A 16,456-nucleotide genomic window follows, 5' to 3' on the forward strand; every position below is an offset into this window, starting at 1 on the left:
CTCGCAACTGCTCTCGAAAGAGAGAGTTACTCCGTGCGCGCGCGCGAACGAACGTCTAAACCTAACCTAACCTTCTTCGTTGAATCCGCTTATCACACATTCCGCACATTCCCTCTTGTTTTGCGAAGGGGCACATTCCTTGCCATTCTAGGAATGTTGGGGGGGGGGTAACCGTGGTGGGAGGTGAGGGTGTTGTGTTGGGAACAAGTACTTGTTGGTGCATGCGTGCGTGTTGATGATGCTGCCTAGTCTTGGTCGTGGACGAGGCCGGTGTAGCGCGCGCCCTTTCGCAGACGCGTGTTGATGGCCTTGACCCACTCCAGCTCCATCCTGAACTCGCCGTCCTTACGCTCTGCCATGAGGAAACTCACCTGTTGTGGGCGTGCGTGAGTGATGATCCTGCAGACGACTGGAGGGGGGCACGTACTGCCTGGAACTGCCGCGGGTCGATGGGGAGGGACTCGCCTTCAACTTGCCCTTGGAACGTGAGCGTGAATCGGTCGAATGGAAGCTGCACGCACGCGGGACATCAGTTCAGGCCACTGAGTGCGAGAGACGGTGAGGTCGCGAAGTTGGTTCATGATGGAACGTACGACAACATTGGTCCATTCGTCTTTGCGCGTGGTGAAGAACGCCTGGAACAGATGGTGCTTCACCATCGAATCGGTCTTAATATTGGCGATGTACACTCGTCCATCCTGGAATGCGTCAGCGCCTCCCCACGCGTCAGTTCACCGCAACTACAGTAGTACCGTGCTTCCGTAGAGTGCGTACCGTTTTGGCTCGGACCTCGAGCGCATCAAAGCCATCAAGGCTCTTTATGGTTTTTCTCTGCACCGATGCGAGCCAAACCACAAGAAGGGCGGAAGGTCAGTCAAAGAGCAGAGGGAGATGAAGGTTGGAAAGTGGCAGGTGGTACTTGGCGAGGCTGCAGGCCGGCGTAGCCCGCTTGTTTCATTTCCGTGCCCTCGGTGGAGAGATCGAGCGCGCCCGAGAACACCCACGTGCCCTGCTCGGTGGGCTCCAACTTGGCCCGCGAGCGACCTGTGCGGTTTCGGTGCCAAGCGGCAGGAGGAGGGCAGCTGCTGAGGCGCCGAAGAACTCCTTGGGCCGTGATTTCCAAGAAGTAAAAACGACTGCATACCGCCAAAGTCGGCATCCGTCACGGCCTCCCAGGCGGCGGGGTCAGCACCGGCGCCAAAGCTGTAGAGCATTCGCTCCCTCGCTTGAGGCCCGCCAAAGGCCCCTTCCCGCAGCAGCGGAGGTCCTAGTAGCAAGTACGAAAAAAAAAGTACGAAAAAGTAAAGGGGCGGAATGAAGCTTCGTGCCATCATGAGGTACGAGGGCAAGGGGTACCGGCAAGGGCCTCGCGCACGAGGTTCTTGACGCTGCTCCCAACTCCAGCCCGCGAGCGGCCCAGCATCTTTCTCTGTGTGTTTTGCGAAGGAAAAACGAAAGAAAAACAACATTTCTCTGTTTTTTCCTTTTGTGAAACTATGATTGAATTGCGATTGGGGGATTCGGAGGGTTGGTTGGTTCTGGTATATTTCCAAGTTCGGAGGGCAGAACCGAAAGGCGGGGTTGGGGCGGGGCCTTGCTTTTGCCCGTCCGTGTCCACACCGCGCCCATCTTCTCCCCCCGCATCACCTCTACACAGCAAATGGCTCAGTTCGATTTCAGCACCCCCCAGGCCATCGGCAAGTTCAACGGCTTCCTGTCCGACAAGTCGTACGCGAAGGGCTACCTGCCCACCAGCGATGACGCTAAGCTGTTCGCCGAGGTGACCCAGCACAACCCGTCGGGTCCGGAGAAGAAGTTCGCCCACGTCTACCGTTGGTACCAGCACATCAAGACCTTCAGCGATGAGGAGCGCTCCAGCTGGCCCGCTGAGGTCGTGCTCGCCGAGCAGCAGACCGCTGCCGCCCCCGCCCCCGCTGCCGCCAAGGCCGAGGAGAAGAAGGAGGAGAAGAAGGAGGAGGATGTCGATTTCGACGATGATGATCTCTTCGGCGGTGTGAGCGAGGAGGAGCTCGCTGCTGAGAAGCAGAAGCGCGAGGCCGACAAGAAGAAGCACAAGAAGGCCGAGGAGATCCAGAGGTCCAACATCATTCTCGATGTCAAGCCCTGGGAAGACACCACCGACCTCAACAAGCTCGAGGAGCTCGTCAGGGGCATCACCATGGAGGGCCTCACCTGGGGTCCCTCGAAGCAGGTCGAGGTCGCCTACGGTATCAAGAAGCTCCAGATCTCCTGCGTCGTCGTCGATGACCTCGTCTACACTGAGGACCTCGAGGAGCAGATCCAGGCCTTCGACGAGTACGTGCAGTCCATCGACATTGCCGCCTTCACCAAGGTGTAAGAGCATTTCACCGTTCCCCGAATCGAAGCGAAGATGGACCGCGGCGGAGAGACCCCTAGCCCCCGATTTTCCTCCCATCCAACTTCTGAAACCTCAAGTAAAACAAGCTCTATCCCAATTTCGTGCCTATCTTTCTTACGAGCGCTCCATCGAAGTGAGATGAACATCGCAATTGGCCATGTGAGGTTATGATTTTTGAGATATTTATTTTTTTATTTTAATTCTGGTTGCTCTGTGCGCGAGCGCTCCAAAAGCTCAACCGAAGTGTAGTTTGTGGATTGAAGATGGAAGGCGGCGCTAGTCCCGGACCTGAGGAGAGAGAAGAGGAGGCGGCGAGGGTGGGGCAGCAGCAGGAGGATAGCGAGGCCCTCGAGGAGGAGAGGAAGGGAGGCGGCGTACTGGGCCGGTTGCGCAGGAAGCTGGGCCGTGGTCGCCCTCCCGCCTCCCTCGCCTCCCAGGCCGTAGTCGACGACTTCATGGCCGCCCTCCGCTCTTCTCGTTCTCAGACCGGCGTATTGCCCCCCCCCCCGTCGCTTTCGTTCTTTTGCACAACGCAGAAGAAAGAAGATCTCATCAATCTCGTGGTTGCTGCTGGCTGGGGTGCAGGAGGGGCGGAAAGGCCGCAAGAAGGCCAAGACGACCTCTTCAGGCGTTTCCACCAACCTCATGGTACACCTCCTTCTCGCCCCTCAGCGTCACTGGCGGTGGCCTCAAGGGGACTGGTGTGTGGCGTTGGGCGCTGGGCGCAGAGGGACGCGGACGGGCGAGTCGTGGCCTTCACGTCGGTCGACAACAAACTCGTGCAGACCGGTACCCGCCATTCCTCTCGTCGCTCATGATCGTGTGCGGTGACTGACGCCACGCGGGGGCTCTGCAGGGGCGGTGGTTGTGGTGTACCGCGCCAAGCCGTCGGCCGATGAAACCGCCCCGCCCGAACTCACCCGCCACGTCGCCATCGTCTCGTACGCCACACCTTCATACCTTCTTCCTTCTTCTTTCAACGTTGTGCAAGGCCCGTCATCGCACCACAGTGATCTCATCTTTCCATTTTTCGGTTGTTTTTGGTGCCGCGGCTGTCGTCAATCAAAAGGTGGATGGGCGAGCTGGAGGTCGAACAGAAGAAGAAGCGGAAGAAGCAGCTCGAGCTCATGCTCGGCCTCACCCTCTTCGACAAGGGTAAGCTCTCCCGACACCCAACGAATCGAGCTCACATTCGCTCAATCGATTCATGTTCGACTCACCATCCTGTGCCCGCGTGTGGGTGTGCGTGCGTGCGTGCAGTGGGCGAGGGTGACGGGTGCTACGGCGAGCAGCGCTGCTTCACCTCACCGCGAAACTGCGCCCTCTTCGTGGTGAGTAGCGGCCGCCCACCTGTGTGTCTCCTGCCCATTCCTGACGACGCGTGCGTGCGTTCAAATGTGCGTGCACGCGTGAATGTAGCGTCCGTGGGAGGCGAAACTGTACGAGCCCGAAGCCAACTTCCTCGGGCAGGTGCACAAGGTGGGCTACCTCTCGACACTCTCCAGCACGGCCCCCGACCTCGGCTGGAAGAAGCGATGGTTCTTTCCTCCTCCCTCGTCTTCGTCATCCATCATCGCCATCATCATCACCACCACCACCACCTTTTTGCTTCTAATCCCCTGTGTCTTCTTCAAGGTTCATCCTGACCGACGACTTCCTGTACTTCTTCAAGACCCCGTTTGTACGCTCTATCTTCTCATCATCTGCATCACCATCCACCATCGTATCATCTGTACATGTGGCTGACATGCACGGGTGGCGGCGGCGGCGGCGGCGGGGGGCACAACTTGCAGTCCAAGACGGAGGTCGGTCGGCTGACCATTCAGCCGCGCAACACCAAGCCCGCCGATCCCGCCATCACCGGGCGCGCCAATTGTCTCGAAGTACCCTTCCGGCCTTCCGCGTGCTGTGTGTTGTGTGTCACACACGCGTGTGAACTCAACGCGTGCGTTGTGCATAGGTGGAGGCGGGAGAGAACAGAACGGTCTACCTGAGCGCTCCCGACAAAGGCACGGCTGATTCCTGGCTCGCCGCCATCAGCGCCCTGTGGCCCCTTTCCGCCGCTCGCCAAGAGGTGCGTCCCTCTGCGATTCTGCTCCACAGCTGACTGCACGCTTGATGGTTCTTCTCATCTTCATCTTTTCATCTTTTCTTCATCATCACTATCAACCCAGGGCACGCTGCGACACCACGGCCTGTTGAAGGAGATGGTAAAGGGGGGCTTCCTTCAAGGCAGCGTCTCCCTGCCGCCCGCCCACTTCGCCTCGCGCCTCGCGGAAGACGACCGAGATGCGCCCGCCCACGCCGCGGCTCCTCCCCTCTCCTGAGACGACTCGATGCCCGGGCTTCGTCATGTTCAATAATAACAGAATGGAAGTGATTGTCACGACCTCCGCTTGTAGAAGACCTCAGCGACCTCCTCCTTTCTCACCCCCCCCCCCAACGCTCTAGAAGGAAGAAGCGCGTGTAGAGGGCCAAATCCTGCTCAGCCAGTACGAAGGGCGTAGAAAGAAAGTTGTAGTGGTGCAAAGTCTCTCTAAAGCGCAGCAGCACGGCACGATCACCATCATGGCCCGAATCAGCTTCCCGCCCTTCCACGCCGTGCTGATGATTGCGACGATGACTCTACTACTCGCCCTTTCCTTCTACTACACCCACAACCCTCCCGAGCTTCTCCCTTGCACCATCAGCGTGGCCCCGGGTCCTACGCTCCCGCCCGTGGAGAGGCGCAGGATGGAGGCCCTGCAACGCATAAACCATCTTCAAGAGGCCAAGAGAAGCGCCATCCGAGAGCGGGACATCCTCCAGAACTCAGGCACCTGGGGCGAGGGCCACCCCGAGAAGAAGGCCAGCCGGGAGCAACGCGCCCGAAAGGGGGAAGAGGAGATCGAGTGGATGACGACAGAGCTGGCGGGCCTGAGAACGGAGCTGAGCCACCTTGAACACGAGATCGAGCTGGCGCAGCGCTCCAAGGCCGTGTACAACAACTTCGGCAGAGGTGGAGCTTGGGCGCTGTGGTTCGCGCGAGAGATCTTTCCGCCCCTCAAGCACTTTACTTGTACCATCGTCTGCCACGAGGAGTGGTAAATAGGGGGAAAGGTTGTTGCCTGAACTGGTGCAGGAACAAAGAAGTGATCTTTTGAACATAAACTCCAAGTAGCTCGAACTTGGGCGTGGGCCTCGCCCAACCACTTCACGTGCCACACACCACCTCGTCGACGATAGGCGGGAAGCACCACAAGAAGAAACAAAAATTGCGCAATGAGCCGCGAGGAGAAAGTGCAACCCACCCTCTTGTATCGCCAGTAAAGATGAAGGTGACAGCCTGCAGCATCGTGCTTGTGGCGTTGTCCTTGCTGCTTGTGTGCGTCGCGGCGTCGATTGAAGATGGTACGGCGCACGTAAGCTACAACGGCCGAGTGGCGTTCAACGCGAGCGAGCCCCATCACGTGCAGTTTGATTGGTCGGGCATCGAGATCCGTGCTTCTGGCGTTGAAGGAGGCAGCGGCCAACTGTTGATTCTTCTCAACGAGCCGCAGACGCCGGGAAACATCTACGAGGTGATTATCGATGGCGTCGTTTATCCTCGCCTCAACACCACCTCCGCCAAGAAGGTTTGCACGCCTTTCACTTCCAATCTTTCATCTGTAGCTTCGAATCTGTAGAAACGATTTTACAAGATGGAGCTTGGTGTGGATTTTGGCCCCTGACTGTTTTTGTCGCTCTGCAGGCTTACGTGCTGGCGACGAACCTGAAGCCGGGCAAGCATGAAGTGCTCGTGCGCAAGCTCACCGAGGCCTTCTTCGGTGTTGTGAGCTTCATGGGCTTCCTCCAGTCCGACGGCCAGGTCATCTTCAACCCGCCCACCTCCAACGTACGACGCTTCCCGCTCGAGTCTTGAGCAAAACCCACGCCCGGTGCTGATGTACGAGGTCGGTGGCGCGTTGGTCGATGGTGGTGGAGCAAGGTGGCGAACAGGAGGATCGAGGCCATGGGAGCGAGCTTCACGTGCGGCTACGGCGTGGAGGGCCACCACCCGTGCAGCTTCAGCCCCTACACTGAGAACTACTCCAAGTACAGCAACGGCAGCCAATCTTGTTGGTCTTGCTTCGTCGTCATATCGTGCTCATTCCCCGTGTGCAGGACCTACGCAGCGGTGATCGCGAGGACCGTGGGCGCTCAGTACCACGTCGAGTGCTGGAGCGGCAAGGGTGTCGTCCGGTGCGTTGCCGCCCATCGTCACCCTCCGCAGACCAGCTTGAGCCTGATGATGGAAACACTTTGATGGCGGGGCGTGCGTTCGAACAACGCAGGAACTACGACTGGCCCAACATCACGGCGCCAGAACCGTTCCCCGTCGACTTCCCGCGCACGCTGGCCAACGTGGCCACGTCGTCCTGGGACTTCAACGAGTGGCAGCCGCACGCGGTGCTCGTGAACATCGGCTCGAATGACTACTCCACCAAGCCCACTCCTCCCCCGGAGCTCTTTGAGTCTCGTACGGTCGCGCGCGCATAGCAATGCGTGAACTGCACTCTCAACGCATCGCTTTGCCCCTCTCCACTCGTGCAGGCGCCAAGGCGTTCATGGAGGGTATCCGTGCCAAGTACGCGGCGATGGGCGATACTCTGCACATCTTCTATTCCTGCGGCCCGAAGCCCATCATGGGCGGGGACGTGTGCGAGTACATCAAGAAGGCCGTCTCGCAGGTGCGCAACGCGCACTACATCGATATCCAGAACGTTCTCGACATCCCTCAGGACCTCGGTTGCGACAGCCACCCCAACGTACGCACCACCTTCTTGTTCGCACACGTACACGCATACGCTCACCTTCGTGCGTGTGCGTTGTGCAGGTGGTGGGCCAACAGAAAATGGCAAACGCCATCCTTCCCGTGGTGCGGGAGGCCATGGGCTGGCATTGATGAGTCATCGATCACGCGACGCAGGACAGTGCTGGCAAGAGGCACATTCTCCATTTTCTGCGTTTTACTTTTGGCGCGAAATGTTTGGGCTTTTTTCGCGCCAAAAAAGCGCCACCTTAAGATCACACAGTTCGCGGATTTTTGCGGGCGGGAGCACAAACGCAGTTGTTTTTTCAGAGACGGCGACGCGGTCGTATCAACACAATCTGCACATTCGTACACATTCCTCTACAAATGGATCTTAGCCAGATTTTGTTGAACGCCCAGAGCCCTGGTACGTCAATTGGCTGATACGGGTCTGTCTTGCCAGCTTTCATTAATACTCCCCAATTTCCAGATCGCGAGGTGCGCGCTGGGGCTGAGAAGCAGCTTGCTGCGGCTGAGCAGCATAACCTGGTACGCACCACTCCTCTATAGGACCTGCCTCTACGATGCGCCTTTGAAACTTCCATTCTAGCCGCTCATCATGTCCGTCAATTCAGCCCTCCTTCTTGCACGCTCTGTGCCTGGAGCTCGCCTCCGCCGACAAGAACCCCCACTCTCGCCGCCTTGCTGGTCTCATCTTGAAGAATGCCCTCGACGCCAAGGATGAAACCCGAAAGCAGCAGCGCATTCAGCAATGGCTTGCTTTGGATGCTGCCGCCAAAGCACAGATCAAGGCCGGGGTATGCGCACCATGGACAATTTCGATTTCAGAGTTCATTCTTTATGCTGACGGTTCTCCGTTAATTGCCCAGGTTGTCAAAACTCTTGCTGATTCGGTCAAGGAAGCCCGGCACACCGCGGCCCAGGTGAGGAGCCATACAGCTACATTCATTGCCTTTGTCCCTGAATCAACTAACGCCTTCGTGTCAAATTTTCGATAGGTCCTGGCCAAAATCGCCGTCATCGAGCTTCCTCGTGACCAATGGCCCGACCTGATCGAGAGCCTCATGAATCACATGATGCTGCAGGACAACAACCTCAAGGAGAGCACTTTGGAAGCGCTTGGCTACATCTGCGAAGAAATCGTGCGTGATCTCGTCATCATTGTCCATGGCCTGTTGCTCACGTATTATCTACACCACAGGAACCTCAAGTGATTCAGGAGAAGTCCAACCAGATCTTGACCGCCGTCGTTCAGGGCATGCGCAAGGAAGAGCCGAGCGCTGATGTCCGAGTAGCTGGCACCACTGCGCTGCTTAATGCCCTTGAATTCGTCAAGGCCAATTTCGAGAAGGAGGTATGCGTACATTTCCCGACACTGCACAAGGCCTCCTCCTGATCTCGATTAATCTTTAGGCGGAGAGGAACTACATCTTGACCGTTGTTTGCGAGGCCACCCAAGCCCCCGTTGCTCCTATCCGAGTTGCTGCCTTCGAATGCCTCGTCAAGATCGCTGCTCTGTACTATGACAAAATCGGGACCTGGATGCAGAACGTCTTCAACGTACGTGATCTAATTACTCAATCTGTCGCACGTGCTGTTGTGGTCTAACCCGTTTTATTGTTTTGCTTGCTGTTTTAGATTACGCTGGAGGCGATGAAGAAGGACGAAGAGCTGGTGGCGCAGCAAGCTGTAGAGTTCTGGTCGACCATCTGCGACGTTGAAGTTGACATTTTGATGGAAATGGATGAGGTGCGGCTGCACGTTTGCTTCCCTTTGTTTTTAAAACTGGTGGTCTCATCGTCTCCTCGTGTTTATAGTATGTTGCTGCCAAGGAACAACCCCCGAGGGCCTGCCTGAACTACATCAAGGGAGCCATGAAGTTCCTCATCCCCGTTCTCATGGAGTGCCTCACAAAGCAGGTTAGTGTGCTCCCCAAGGTGATTGCAATGTTGGGCAACCGCTGACAGGCGTTACTCTACAGGAGGGCGAAGAGCAGGAGGAGGACGCGTGGAACGTCGCTACTGCGGCGGGTACCTGCCTGGCCTTGATTGCCTCGACCGTGCTCGATGAGGTGGTTCCCCACGTGATGCCGTTCGTGCGCGACAACATCAGCAACACCAACTGGCACTTCCGCGAGGCTGCGCTCCTGGCTTTCGGTTCGTATACTCTCACAGCTCCGAGCTGCTCATCAGCTGCTAACTCGAGCGCGTAGGTTCCATTCTCGAGGGTCCCACCGGCTACATCATCACCGAGCTTGTCACGCAAGCCATCCCCATCCTCCTTCAGCACACGAAGGACTCAGTCACTCTCGTCAAGGATTCCACCGTCTGGACTATCGGTCGCATCTGCCAGTTCCATGCTCAGACCATCGCTACCAAGCTGCCCGAAGTGGTTCAGGTCTTGATTGAAGCCCTCGCCGATGAGCCTCGCATTGCCGCCAAGGCTTGCTGGGTACGCCTTCGAACATTTTCCTACTACTAGATTTACAACACCGGTGGGTGCTGTGCACTCTTTATCTAATACCTTTCAACAGGCCATCCACAACCTTGCCAGCGCTTACGAGGTTGAGGACAAGCCTACGTCTCCGCTTTCGCCCTACTTTCAGGCCCTCGCCACTGCCCTGTTCCACGCCAGCAGCAGGTATCTTTACTCTTTCGCGGACCCTCCGCCGTAGGATTACTTACTCTCTGACTTGACCATGCATGCAGGGATGACGCTGATGAGAGCTTCTTGGCCACCGCTTCTTATGAGGCCCTCAACGTGCTGATTCAGAACTCGACCAAGGATTCGCTTCCGCTCATTGCGCAGCTGCTGCCTCCGCTCCTCGAGCGTCTCGAGAAGACCTTTGCCGCTCAGATCGTGTCCAGCGACGACAAGGAAGCCGTTGTCGAGCTTCAGGGTCACCTCTGCGGCTCTCTTCAGGCCTGCACCCAGAAGCTGGAGGGTGAGGTCAAACCGTACGCCGACCGTATGATGACCCTCTACCTCAGGCTGTTTGAGTTGCAGAGCGCCACCGTCCAAGAGGAAGTGCTGATGGCTGTTGGTGCCCTCGCGAATGGTGCGTTCTTTCCCCGTAATGTCTCAGTTTCTAGGCGTCCTTGCTCACGCTAGTCCTTCTTTGCCTCACAAGCCGTGGAAGCTGACTTCGCCCGCTACATGCCCGCCTTCGGCAAGTGGCTCGAGCTCGCGCTCCGCAACTGGGAGGAGCACGCCGTGTGCGCCATCGCAGTCGGCGTGGTTGGCGACATCTGCCGCGCTCTCGGCGACAAGGTCACCCCTTACTGCGATGTTCTCGTCGGCCTTCTGCTCGAGAACCTCAAGAACCCGCACATCAACCGCAACGTCAAGCCGCCCATCCTCTCGTGCTTTGGTGACATTGCCCTTGCCATTGGCGGCCGATTCGAGCCCTACTTGCCCCACGTGATGGGCATGCTCCAGCAGGCCTCCACTACTCCCATCCCCGAGACCGCCGACTACGACTTTGTCGACTACGTGCTTCAGCTCCGAGAGGACATCTTCGAGGCCTACACGTCGATCATCCAGGGTCTGCGCACCGACAACAAGTCGGATCTCTTCCTCCGGCATGTGGAACACGTCGTGGGCTTCGTCTCCTTCGTCTGGAACGACCCTACCAAGTCCGACGAGGTCATCCGCGGTGCCGTGGGCGTCCTCGGAGATCTCGCGCACGCTCTCGGCCCGAAGGTGAGGGACGTCCTCAAGCACGAGATCGTGCAGGGCATCATCAACGAGTGCGCCTCCTCGTCGAACCAGCAGACGAGGGAGGTGGCCAAGTGGGCCAAGCAGGTAATCGCCAAGCTCTAAAGTCGGAGGTCTTCGCTCTCCAAGCCCCTGCCTGCCTGCCCGCCACGCCCTCCTTCAAACGCGCTCCGAACCGACTCTCTCCCCCCATCAACTCCTCCCTCCGCCGCCACACGAGGCCGCCCTCGACGCTCACGCCGCCCGCAGCCGCAACCGCCGCACGCCCCGCCCGCAGCAGCAGCCGCCGCCGCATACCGCCGCCGCATGCTCGCCGCCGCTCGCGCCTCACTCGATCGCCTTCGTGCCGACCTGCCCCCGGTGCCGACTCGCTATGTCAGCTTGTCCGCCACCACCAACGCAACCGTCGGTTGGCCGTTGGCGAGAGACCCTGAGGTCCTTTTTGTTGTGTGGCCCACAACCAACCAACCCCCCCCCCTATAAATTATTGTCTGCTCACCCGCGCCCACCTCTTTCACTGCTGCCCTGCGAAACTTTGGTGTGGGCTTGGTGCACCACCGCACGACCCGCGCAAACAGTGCTTCTGTGAAAGTTTTGGAAGGGAAAGGACGAAAGCGACACAAAGCGTTAGGCCCCGACAGAGCGTCTCCAACCCAACCATCTAACAATGCGCAGGACAGTGGTGAGTACGTTGTTTGCTCCTCGGCGTCTTAGCGCCGTTGGCGGCGCGCGGCGCTTGCTTAATGCGACCGGCGCCGCCGTTGACGACCTCGAACAACGGCAGTTGGAGAGTTTTCGCATCTTTAACGACCACAGCGGCAAGTTTCGGGTGGCCGTCGTCAACCGGTACGCACTGTACACGCTTCTTTCGATTTTTATTTTAAAATAAAAAAATCATTTAATTATTCCAGAATTTTTACTATTAAAAACAAACGGTGTGCAGGTGCAACATGGACTGCTTCTTTTGCCACAACGAAGGGATGGACAACCCGCGACGCTCGGCCGCGCCCCTCGGCGCAGCAGACCCCCTATCCGGTGGTGGTGGCCATCAGCCGGCGGCGGCGGTCAACGGTGCGGCTGCGAAGAAGCGCGACCCGCTCAAGCGCAAGGGGCCATCGGTACTCTCCACCGAGCAGCTGCTGGGCATCATGAACGCCTTCACCCGCCTCGGCGGCAAACAGATCAACGTCACAGGTGACCCGCACGACACGACACACGACCCACACGACACACGCTCATGTAACACACACACAACACGACACACGCATAGGTCGGGGAACCGCTAGCGCACCCGGAGATCAACGCCATCCTGCGTGGCATCGACAAGCGCAACACGCGCGTGGTGCTCAACTCGAACGTGTTGCTCGCGCAGCGATTGTTGAAGGAGCCCAAGATCGACAATGTCGACGCCATCTACGCGAGCCTGCACACCACCTCGCCGCAGGACTTTCGCGAGAAGCTGGGCACCGCCGCCTCGGCCGCCCGTTCGGTCATGGACAACATGGTCCTTCTCAAGCGGCACGGCTACCGCGTCCAGATCAACTACTCGCTGGGCGACTACAACAAGGCCGAGTTCGCGCGGGTGCTCGACTTTGCGGTGGCGCAGGGCATTGACCTGAAGGCCATCGCCCTGATCCGGCCCAACGATGACCCGCAGTTCTACGGCGGCGAGTGGATCAACCCGCAGTGGGTCGAGCGGGTGGTCGACGAGCAGCACGGCCTGCGGCGCGTGGCCCAGCGCGAGGGCTTCGGCGGGCGCACCACCACCTGGCAGCAGCAGCAGCAGGGCGGGCAGGGCGCGATGACGGTCGAGATCAAGAACGTGGCCACGGGGCGGCTCATCACCGACTACTGCAAGGGCTGTCGCTACGTCAAGCAGTGCGGGTGCGTACATGTCAACTCTTGGTTGATGTTCTACATGGTGCTGACGTGGCATGGTAACGTGGCTGCTGACGTGGCGTGGTGATGGTGGTTGGGAGCAGGGAGGGCATCTATGCGCTGAGGAGCGGGGTGGACGGGCTGTGGAAGCCGTGCCTGCTCAACCAGGACAAGTTCGCGCGGATCGAGGGCGAGGAGCAGCGAAGTTATCGCGACCAGATCCTGCACCACATTCACTCGTACGCTTGTCTCTCCTCGATGATAAAGACATCCTTGGATGTGGCCATGTGGCGGTGGAGCTGACCTGCGGTCTTCTTGTGAGCAGCATGGTCGGTGACTGGTCCAAGGCCCAGTTCTCCACGGGCGCTCCGATGTAAAGAGCTGGCTCCACTGCTGAGCGTCAACCGAGTAGCACTGCAACCATCACGTACAACCATCATTGTCAGACTTCACTTGTCTCTTTTGTAGAAGACACTTTATTGTACAGATCTTTTCACCACACACCTTCCGGTCTCGCCATGTTGTCTTGTTGTCGTTGAAACACCAACACCTTGTGGCTCTGGTGACCTTGTAGGTACCTTGTGGAGAGCAAAGGCATCCTCCACACGGTGACATGGGTTGCGTTCTCCACTTCATGTGCCCTTTCTGCTGAAGCGTGATCCCACATTATCTGGCAAAGCGTCATACGGCTTCACGGCGTGCTTGTTTCGCGCAGCATTTGTGAGACGAGTAGCGCCCCCCCCCCCGCACACCTACAACAAGGGCAGATTGAAGCAGCAATTCACAAACCTCTTCACACCTCGCAGCACGACACAGCAAGATGAGAAGAATCGCAACTCGCTCGCACTTGGTCACCCCTCAGCAGATGGCTTCGCTTGCCCCTCTGGGTACGCACGCGCGCACTCGACCGCTCACAGCTCTGGTCCATTTTCATTACTCATGTGATGCGAACACAGGCGCGCGATCCATGCATGCCGGTGGCAGCTTGAACATCCCCAAGCCCACCAACGAGCCCAACAGCATTAACAACGTGCGTAGGATGATTCCATCTTTTCATCATTAATCTACAATTCAATCAATCTCACTCGGTGCCAATAACAGGAGGCCCAGCGTAATGCCACGCTCGCCAAGGTGGCCGAGCTGCGCAAGGGTAAGCTCGACGTGCCTCTCATCATCAATGGCAAGGAGGTAAGTGATCGATTTCCTCCGTCTCCGGATCTCACCAAGGCCCCTTGCTGATGGAATCTTTGCATCTCTGTGGCAGGTGAGGACTGGCAACACTGGCGATATCAGGCCGCCGCATGACCACCAGCACCTGCTCGGCGTCTACCACAAGGCCGGCGAGAAGGAGGTCAAGGAGGCCATCGAGGGTTCTCTCGCTGCCCACAAGCACTGGCGCAACCTCGCGCCCGAGCACCGCCTGGGCATCTTCATGAAGGTATGTAGTAGCGGCCTGATCCCACCAGTGTAGTCGTCACCGCCAATCAAGCCCAGTGCTCACCTCGGCCATGATTTCATCATGTCTGCATGTGTGCCGTGTTATGTTGAACGCAGATGGCGTCGCTGCTGGCGACCAAGTATAGGCCGCTCCTCGCGGCGTCGACGACGCTCGGCCAGGGCAAGAACCTGTTCCAGACCGAGATCGACACGCCGTGCGAGGCCATCGATTTCCTCAACTTCAACGCCCACTACGCCGAGCAGATCTACAACGAGCAGCCTGCTTCCGGTGCGCGCTCTCTGTCTCTTCTTCTTCTTCTTCTTCTTCTGACCTTTGTCGTCGCGTGCAGAGTACGTCGACCCCTACGGCCGCGGATCAGTGCGGGCGTGGAACCGGGTGGAGTACAGGCCGCTCGAGGGGTTCACCTACGCCGTGACGCCGTTCAACTTCACCGCCATCGCGCTCAACCTGGCCACCGCGCCTGCCATGCTGGGCAACACGGTCGTGTGGAAGCCCTCCGACCACGCCATCCTCTCCAACTACTACCTCACCCAGCTCTACAAGGAAGCCGGTATTTATTTGTTCTCACTTATTTAGAATGTTATTATTATTCTTATTATTGAGTAATTACTGTTTGTGGTGGGCAGGCGTGCCGGACGGTGTGATCAACTTCATCCCGGGTGACCCTCAGCTGGTGACCAAGGTGGTCCTGGAGAACCCCAAGCTCTCCGCCATCCACTACACCGGCTCCACCGATGTCTTCAGGCACCCGCGCACCTTCATGTGTTTCGTTTCACGCGACGATCTCGCTCAACTCCTACGTTTCTGCCTTTACTCATCCACGGCCACACTCATATCCGCACACAGGCTGTTGTGGAAGGGCCTGGGCGACAACATCGACCGCTATGCCAACTACCCTCGCCTGGTCGGTGAGACCGGTACGCTGCTGCTCCCAGAGCCCTCGCACACAACTTTTCCGGAAGCGTCATGTAGGGGCTGATATCATCACGAACCCTCTCTTGTGGCGGGGCGCCCCAACAGGCGGCAAGAACTTTGTGTTCGTGCACCAGTCGGCCGACAAGGACGCCGTCGTGACGGCGCTGCTTCGCGGTGCCTACGAGTTCTCGGGCCAGAAGTGCTCCGCTGCCTCCAGGGCCTACGTGCCGGCGAGCATGTGGAAGGAGCTCAAGGGCAAGCTCGTGGAGGGCATCAAGAGCTTCAAGGTGGGCAACCCGGAGGAGCTGGACACGATGGTGGGACCGGTGATCCACAAGGCCTCGTTCGAGCGCTGCAAGTCGTTCATCCAGACTGCCAAGTCCGACTCGAACACCTACACCATCCACGCTGGTATGCCCCTTCCCCCTCCAGCCAAGGCTGTAGCCACACAGGGCGACTCATTGGCCCATTCGTGTCGCGTGTCGTGTCGTGTTGCGTAGGTGGCGTGTGCGATGATTCCAAGGGCTACTTCGTGCACCCGACCCTCGTGGAGACCAAGGACCCGCACGGTACCGTCTTTCGTTCTTCCGCTCCTCGGGCACGGCGCCTGAGAAATGATGCCTGACTTACGGTTTTTTGTTTGTTTGCCGCGGGGGCGCAGGCGTGCTGATGGAGAAGGAGATCTTCGGCCCCATCCTCACGGTCTACGTGTTCCCCGACGAGCAAATCGAGGACACCCTCCACATGGCCGAGAAGTCCACCTACGGTCTGACCGGCTCCATCTTCGCCAACGACAGGTGCGCCGTCCGTCGTGTGATGTTTGTCGCGTGGTATCTCACCGTTCACTGTTTTGTCTGTGCGCAGGTACTTCGTCAAGAAGGCCATGGACGTGCTGGAGTATGGCTGCGGCAACCTGTACATCAACGACAAGCCCACGGGTACGTGACGGCTTGGTTTCTCTTCGTTCTCACCTCTCGCTCACCTCACACATGTGATGCGCACGCAGGCGCCGTGGTGGGCCAGCAGCCGTTCGGCGGGTCGAGGGCGTCGGGAACCAACGACAAGGCGGGCGGCAAGCACAACCTGCTGCGCTTCGTCAACGTGCGCTCCATCAAGGAGAACTTCGTGCCCGACACCAACCCCTTCTACCCCTACATGTCCGCCCCCAAGCACTGATCTGCCGGCAGGCCTCTTCCACCATTGTCGCCGCCTTGTTCTGCTCCGCTCACTTCTTGCAAGCTTTGGCCACAACAAAATTGATGTTTCTTCTTGAACCTTGGTTGATGGTGCTGTGGCAGCACCAAGGAAGGAGCAT

General features: G+C 58.4%; 7 protein-coding genes and 1 pseudogene across 7 annotated transcripts; 7 read left to right on the plus strand and 1 right to left on the minus strand.

Moving 5' to 3' along the window:
* Positions 1-245: 245 nt before the first annotated feature.
* ACA1_224290 (complex I intermediateassociated CIA30 protein) lies at positions 246-1,421 on the minus strand (the record flags this gene model as incomplete). The annotated part of the gene is made up of 7 exons (XM_004338016.1): positions 246-371; positions 428-511; positions 594-698; positions 775-831; positions 920-1,044; positions 1,145-1,267; positions 1,376-1,421. Coding segments are annotated over 7 exons (666 nt in total), but the record flags the coding sequence as incomplete, so codon positions are not given.
* A 239-nt stretch (positions 1,422-1,660) lies between these two features.
* On the plus strand, positions 1,661-2,359 carry ACA1_224300 (EF1 guanine nucleotide exchange domain containing protein; the record flags this gene model as incomplete). The annotated part of the gene is made up of 1 exon (XM_004338017.1): positions 1,661-2,359. One exon carries the CDS (start codon positions 1,661-1,663, stop codon positions 2,357-2,359), a length of 699 nt encoding a protein of 232 aa, XP_004338065.1.
* Positions 2,360-2,643: 284 nt separating this feature from the next.
* Positions 2,644-4,707, plus strand: ACA1_224310 (PH domain containing protein; the record flags this gene model as incomplete). Its single annotated transcript, XM_004338018.1, has 11 exons — positions 2,644-2,871; positions 2,966-3,028; positions 3,109-3,169; positions 3,237-3,321; positions 3,450-3,535; positions 3,641-3,711; positions 3,800-3,918; positions 4,016-4,061; positions 4,174-4,263; positions 4,341-4,454; positions 4,555-4,707. 11 exons carry the CDS (start codon positions 2,644-2,646, stop codon positions 4,705-4,707), a joined length of 1,116 nt encoding a protein of 371 aa, XP_004338066.1.
* A 241-nt stretch (positions 4,708-4,948) lies between these two features.
* On the plus strand, positions 4,949-5,467 carry ACA1_224320 (annotated as a pseudogene).
* Positions 5,468-5,691: 224 nt separating this feature from the next.
* ACA1_224330 (electron transport complex, RnfABCDGE type, D subunit) lies at positions 5,692-7,304 on the plus strand (the record flags this gene model as incomplete). Its single annotated transcript, XM_004338019.1, has 8 exons — positions 5,692-5,994; positions 6,111-6,274; positions 6,383-6,502; positions 6,524-6,601; positions 6,694-6,878; positions 6,953-6,986; positions 7,039-7,167; positions 7,238-7,304. 8 exons carry the CDS (start codon positions 5,692-5,694, stop codon positions 7,302-7,304), a joined length of 1,080 nt encoding a protein of 359 aa, XP_004338067.1.
* A 234-nt stretch (positions 7,305-7,538) lies between these two features.
* Positions 7,539-10,994, plus strand: ACA1_224340 (importin beta subunit; the record flags this gene model as incomplete). The annotated part of the gene is made up of 14 exons (XM_004338020.1): positions 7,539-7,578; positions 7,642-7,700; positions 7,787-7,969; positions 8,042-8,095; positions 8,171-8,314; positions 8,374-8,526; positions 8,586-8,732; positions 8,811-8,921; positions 8,990-9,091; positions 9,154-9,328; positions 9,385-9,623; positions 9,706-9,812; positions 9,881-10,230; positions 10,303-10,994. The coding sequence occupies 14 exons, from the start codon at positions 7,539-7,541 to the stop codon at positions 10,992-10,994; spliced, it is 2,556 nt and encodes an 851-aa protein (XP_004338068.1).
* An 875-nt stretch (positions 10,995-11,869) lies between these two features.
* Positions 11,870-13,144, plus strand: ACA1_224350 (uncharacterized protein; the record flags this gene model as incomplete). Its single annotated transcript, XM_004338021.1, has 4 exons — positions 11,870-12,083; positions 12,176-12,773; positions 12,872-13,006; positions 13,093-13,144. The coding sequence occupies 4 exons, from the start codon at positions 11,870-11,872 to the stop codon at positions 13,142-13,144; spliced, it is 999 nt and encodes a 332-aa protein (XP_004338069.1).
* A 488-nt stretch (positions 13,145-13,632) lies between these two features.
* On the plus strand, positions 13,633-16,317 carry ACA1_224360 (1pyrroline-5-carboxylate dehydrogenase; the record flags this gene model as incomplete). The annotated part of the gene is made up of 13 exons (XM_004338022.1): positions 13,633-13,654; positions 13,724-13,797; positions 13,869-13,955; positions 14,032-14,205; positions 14,322-14,493; positions 14,555-14,776; positions 14,853-14,988; positions 15,073-15,143; positions 15,247-15,552; positions 15,642-15,710; positions 15,803-15,938; positions 16,006-16,079; positions 16,148-16,317. The coding sequence occupies 13 exons, from the start codon at positions 13,633-13,635 to the stop codon at positions 16,315-16,317; spliced, it is 1,713 nt and encodes a 570-aa protein (XP_004338070.1).
* Positions 16,318-16,456: the final 139 nt, after the last annotated feature.

Source organism: Acanthamoeba castellanii (assembly GCF_000313135.1).
Source record: "Acanthamoeba castellanii str. Neff unplaced genomic scaffold scf7180000084760, whole genome shotgun sequence".
NCBI lineage: Eukaryota > Discosea > Longamoebia > Acanthamoebidae > Acanthamoeba > Acanthamoeba castellanii.